General features: G+C 41.8%; 1 protein-coding gene and 1 non-coding gene across 2 annotated transcripts in view; both read left to right on the top strand.

Annotated features, from left to right (window-relative positions):
* The window catches only part of SARC_06030 (hypothetical protein), a gene marked incomplete at its 5' end in the record, with an annotated part of 5662 nt that extends 2880 nt beyond the window's left edge, over window positions 1-2782 (top strand). Inside the window, 4 exons of the mRNA XM_014300086.1 lie at window positions 643-731; window positions 1411-1464; window positions 1907-1955; window positions 2218-2782. Coding sequence (XP_014155561.1) covers window positions 643-731; window positions 1411-1464; window positions 1907-1955; window positions 2218-2321 — 296 coding nt within the window. The 3' untranslated portion in view covers window positions 2322-2782. The remainder of the gene's footprint in view (window positions 1-642; window positions 732-1410; window positions 1465-1906; window positions 1956-2217) is intronic.
* A 632-nt stretch (window positions 2783-3414) lies between these two features.
* Window positions 3415-3486, top strand: SARC_30124. Its single transcript has one exon. It is a non-coding gene; the product is annotated as a tRNA-Arg (tRNA).
* The last annotated feature ends 523 nt before the right edge of the window (window positions 3487-4009 follow it).

Raw genomic sequence — 4009 nt, forward strand, 5'->3', positions numbered from 1 at the left:
ATATATGTTCTATTTATTGTGTTCGGAAGCAAGAGAAAGAATATGTGTATTGCGCGTTTGTATTCGTTGTCATCTGTATGCGTGCTTGTAAACGGCCGTACAGAACTATATTGCATCAGAGCAGAGAGTATTGTATATCTCATATGTCATCAAGCTCGTGTGCTTAAGTGAACTAGTTGTTTAGGTGCTATATTGTCCTTAGGACTAACGGTTAGATAGTGTGGGTCCCAGATGTCTTATATAGCGTTAAATTTTTTTGTTAAGTATTCTGTACAGTTTTCGCAACTTTACAATCTCATCTTCTTTCAATGATAAACGCCGCGTTTTCGACATGTGAACAATTCTTGATATCACATGGCCTCTCAAAGTTTCGATTGCCATGTACACAAAAAGTAAAAACGCTCCATGGATACGCAAACTTTCACCACAGGTAGAGACCGAGTTATGTATACACACGTGCACAACAGTCAGCTACAATAATAAAAATAGCCGCACACTCAACTCTGGTCGCGACAGAGTTTTGTATATACACACACAACGATATGCATTACTTAACAACCTCGAACCCTCGACCCTAATCGTGTCCGCATACGCAGAAACGGATTTATTACTTAATTACTCCGTTCAAAAATTATGTTATAGATCTCATCAATCTATTTGGCGCTGAGGCACACGCAGCCGCTCAGCGCACTCCGAATTTCGACTATATACCGAGCAACAGCCCTATACAGGTAATGTGCACACTTCATACAGTAGTATGCACATGGATATATATATTTATATTTATATTTATATATATATATATATATACATAGGTAGTGTGCACACTTCTTACGGTAGTATAAATGTGAATATATATATATAAGCACTCTCGTAGATACTATGCAGACGAGGTACACAGCTCTACTTCGTAGTCACGTAAATGTAAGGGGAGGTACTTTTATTCACGTGCTGCAAATTGGGATTGGCTCTCCAGTACTACTTGTATCATGTATTTGTACGCGTGCATACGGGAGTGTCTGTAGGACTCGCGGTTGACGTGTGTAATTAACCATTGGAATACAATAGTAGATCAGATTTTGCTTGGTTCTTGGATGGTCGTTGATGCTTACATGTATGTGGGTCGCTTGTTTGATGAAGTGATATCATCTGTCATACCCTCGTATATCTGCGGCGGTTGCGGATTTTGCTTGGCTCGTTGCATACCGTTGAGCCGTCCAAAACATATAGTCGGAGTGCTGGATGAGCTATACCATCTGCGACAGGGTTATGCTAATCTTTGCGTGACCCGTTTCATAGTTGAGCTGTACAAATCATACAGCGGAAGCATTTGTCGAACAGACAACGTCTGTGGTGTGCTTTTGACGACGCATCCTGATATTAATGCTTCAAATATCTCTGTTTGTCTAGGCTCTTGTCGTTGGATCTAATCACAAAGCCATCTCTGCCGCAGCCTACCTCAAGGTATGTATCTTGTCGTACATCGCATGCATATATTCATCTCTCTATATTCATGTGGTGTGCAGATGCGTGTATTTTTGTAAAGCTCTAGAGAAAACACTGTATTGCATATTTACATTTGCTCCGTAGTTATTTGTGTGGAGTTGATCTTTTAATTGAAATTTGTCGACAGTTCTTTCACATACACTGTATTTATTACGCATATCATTGGCTATAACCAGTCAATTTTAGAGTTCTTATGTTAGTATTCAGACCATACCAGCATCGCACCAGCATATTTATTCACATCAGATGCTAAATGGATTCATATTTGCACACAAAGAAATATATTTATATACAAAGCGATTGACATTCCACCGATTCTGGACAGCTTGTTACCTTGTATGTTCTGATCGTCCGCATAGTATACCCCTTGCTAACTTGTGCATGCTGTTTTCCCGTGTAGCGCCGTGGAATCATGACATTTCCTATTCGCAGCCCGACGGTAGCCAAAGGTAAGTACTTTTCCCAGTCTGTGAAAATGGACAGCAAACTATGTTATGCTCTCGCGAGCTGAGATTCCTTTTTATTTTTTGGACTACATTTTCCTTTATTTGGCCTGTTAGACTATCTTGTTTCTCCATGCTGGTTTCCTTTGTTTATATATATAACTGGGCACACGTGCCTTTTACTACTAGAGTAGGTGGTCAGCCCACTAATATATCTATCATCTGCTAACCTTTAATCCATTGACCTGTTTCTTCATTGTACGCACAGGCACCGAGCGATTGCGAGTGGTACTGCACGCACACAACACCGAGGAAGAGGTCAAGGCCCTAATTAGTGCATATGAGGCGTTTCTGATAGAATCAGCAACGTAGCATGTGTGCTCTTTATCTCGCCAGACAACTAAGTGGTGTGCTCAGAATTTGTTCTATGCGGTAGTGACAATCGTCTACGATAACTTCAGCTAGCCATTTCCCGCGGCGGGTTTCTCGGATTTGCAAAGTCTTTGATATGAGATAATTGGAAGTCATAATGGCTGAATTCAGAAGTCAATTCAGTGGACACCCTGTATTCCGCAGGGCAAAGCAGTGTGAGAACTCCGAGCATCGTACCACTCTGGAAGCGAATCGGGAATCAAGTACTCATGGTTCTCAATCACTTAACGCTTATTTATTTGATAGAAGCTTCTGGATTACGCTAGATGTGCAATTGTATTGCTATAAATTGTATGTCAACCGATAAATAAAACCCGTTCGGAAGACTACTTGAATGAGTGTCTTTAATTTTTCTGTTGCATATGAAATGGAGCTGGCAGTACTTAGTGAGTAACTTGCAGGTTTCCGAATACTGGCAATATACAGTCCAGCTAATCAAACTTACACTGATATCCTGCAGGTAAGAGTGAACGGTGGAATGCAAGCCATTTCTCAATCTTCACGGGAGAAAGAGATATCCGAACAATGTAAATGTTTATGAGCCATGAGTGTCCGCCCTACGTTGGGAGAATAGGTGCCACGAGCGCTGCTTCTCAAACTCGTTAAACGGGCGCCAAAGTCATAGATAGTATCATTAAATATGATTATCATTGGTTCTGACTTGGCTTATGGTGGCCCCCAGATGGGTGTATAGATACTAATTTTATTATCAATATGATTACTGCCGACTCTGACTTTATAGCCTCTGGCGGACTTACAACGCTACGACCAATGTGATACCCATCCAATATTCGGGAAGTGTCGAGCAGCGTATGACTGCAGGGCAACGAAGATCTTGTACCGGCGCGTCAATTGTAGCGGGTTTATGCCGAATGATGACAGCAAGAATCTTCATGTATTGCTCGTTCCACTAGCACCGATATACTGATATAGACAAGGAGTGGTACTAAATAAATGGCGAGTTTATACATAAAATCTTTAGTCCTTTTAAAAGCTAACTGTATATATTAAAAACATATACTTCGAAAGCATGTCCCGCTTGGCCCAGTGGTAAGGCGTTCGCCTTCTAAGCGAAAGTCCGCGAGTTCGATCCTCGCAGTGGGAATGTTTTGAGTATTTTTTTAGCATTTTTTTTATAAGCCGTTGACAAATGCAGTCATTGACAGGCGCATATTGACCGGAAACCCCGATTGCATAACGCTAATGTTTTTTTTGTGCGGCCGATCCTATCCCGCCGATTGTGATTGGCCTGCAAGCGCTCAATTGAGCTTAATTCAAGGGTTGAGGCTATAAAATCCCGTCGAAGCAATGTGGGTGGGCCAGAGTTTGATCTACTGGGAGGCTGGTATCGTAGTGCTTGGCTTACAATTGCCGATTTCATGGCACAATAATGTGAGGTGCACCAATTCTGGCACCATCATAACAGAGCGCTCATGGCAGGGATGTACTTGCTCAGTTTCAGTAGTAGCGTGCGCGATACACTCTGCGCGTTTTAGACACAGTAATAGGGCGTTTTGGTTGTGTACAAAAATCATGGTAGTACTAGCTCACATTTGTGCCCTTTGACCATTGTATAACCCGATATAGAGCATTGAGCGCTGACGCTGGCAAATATCTACCGAATACTT

This window comes from Sphaeroforma arctica (genome assembly GCF_001186125.1).
Source record: "Sphaeroforma arctica JP610 unplaced genomic scaffold supercont1.414, whole genome shotgun sequence".
NCBI classification, from domain to species: domain Eukaryota; class Ichthyosporea; order Ichthyophonida; genus Sphaeroforma; species Sphaeroforma arctica.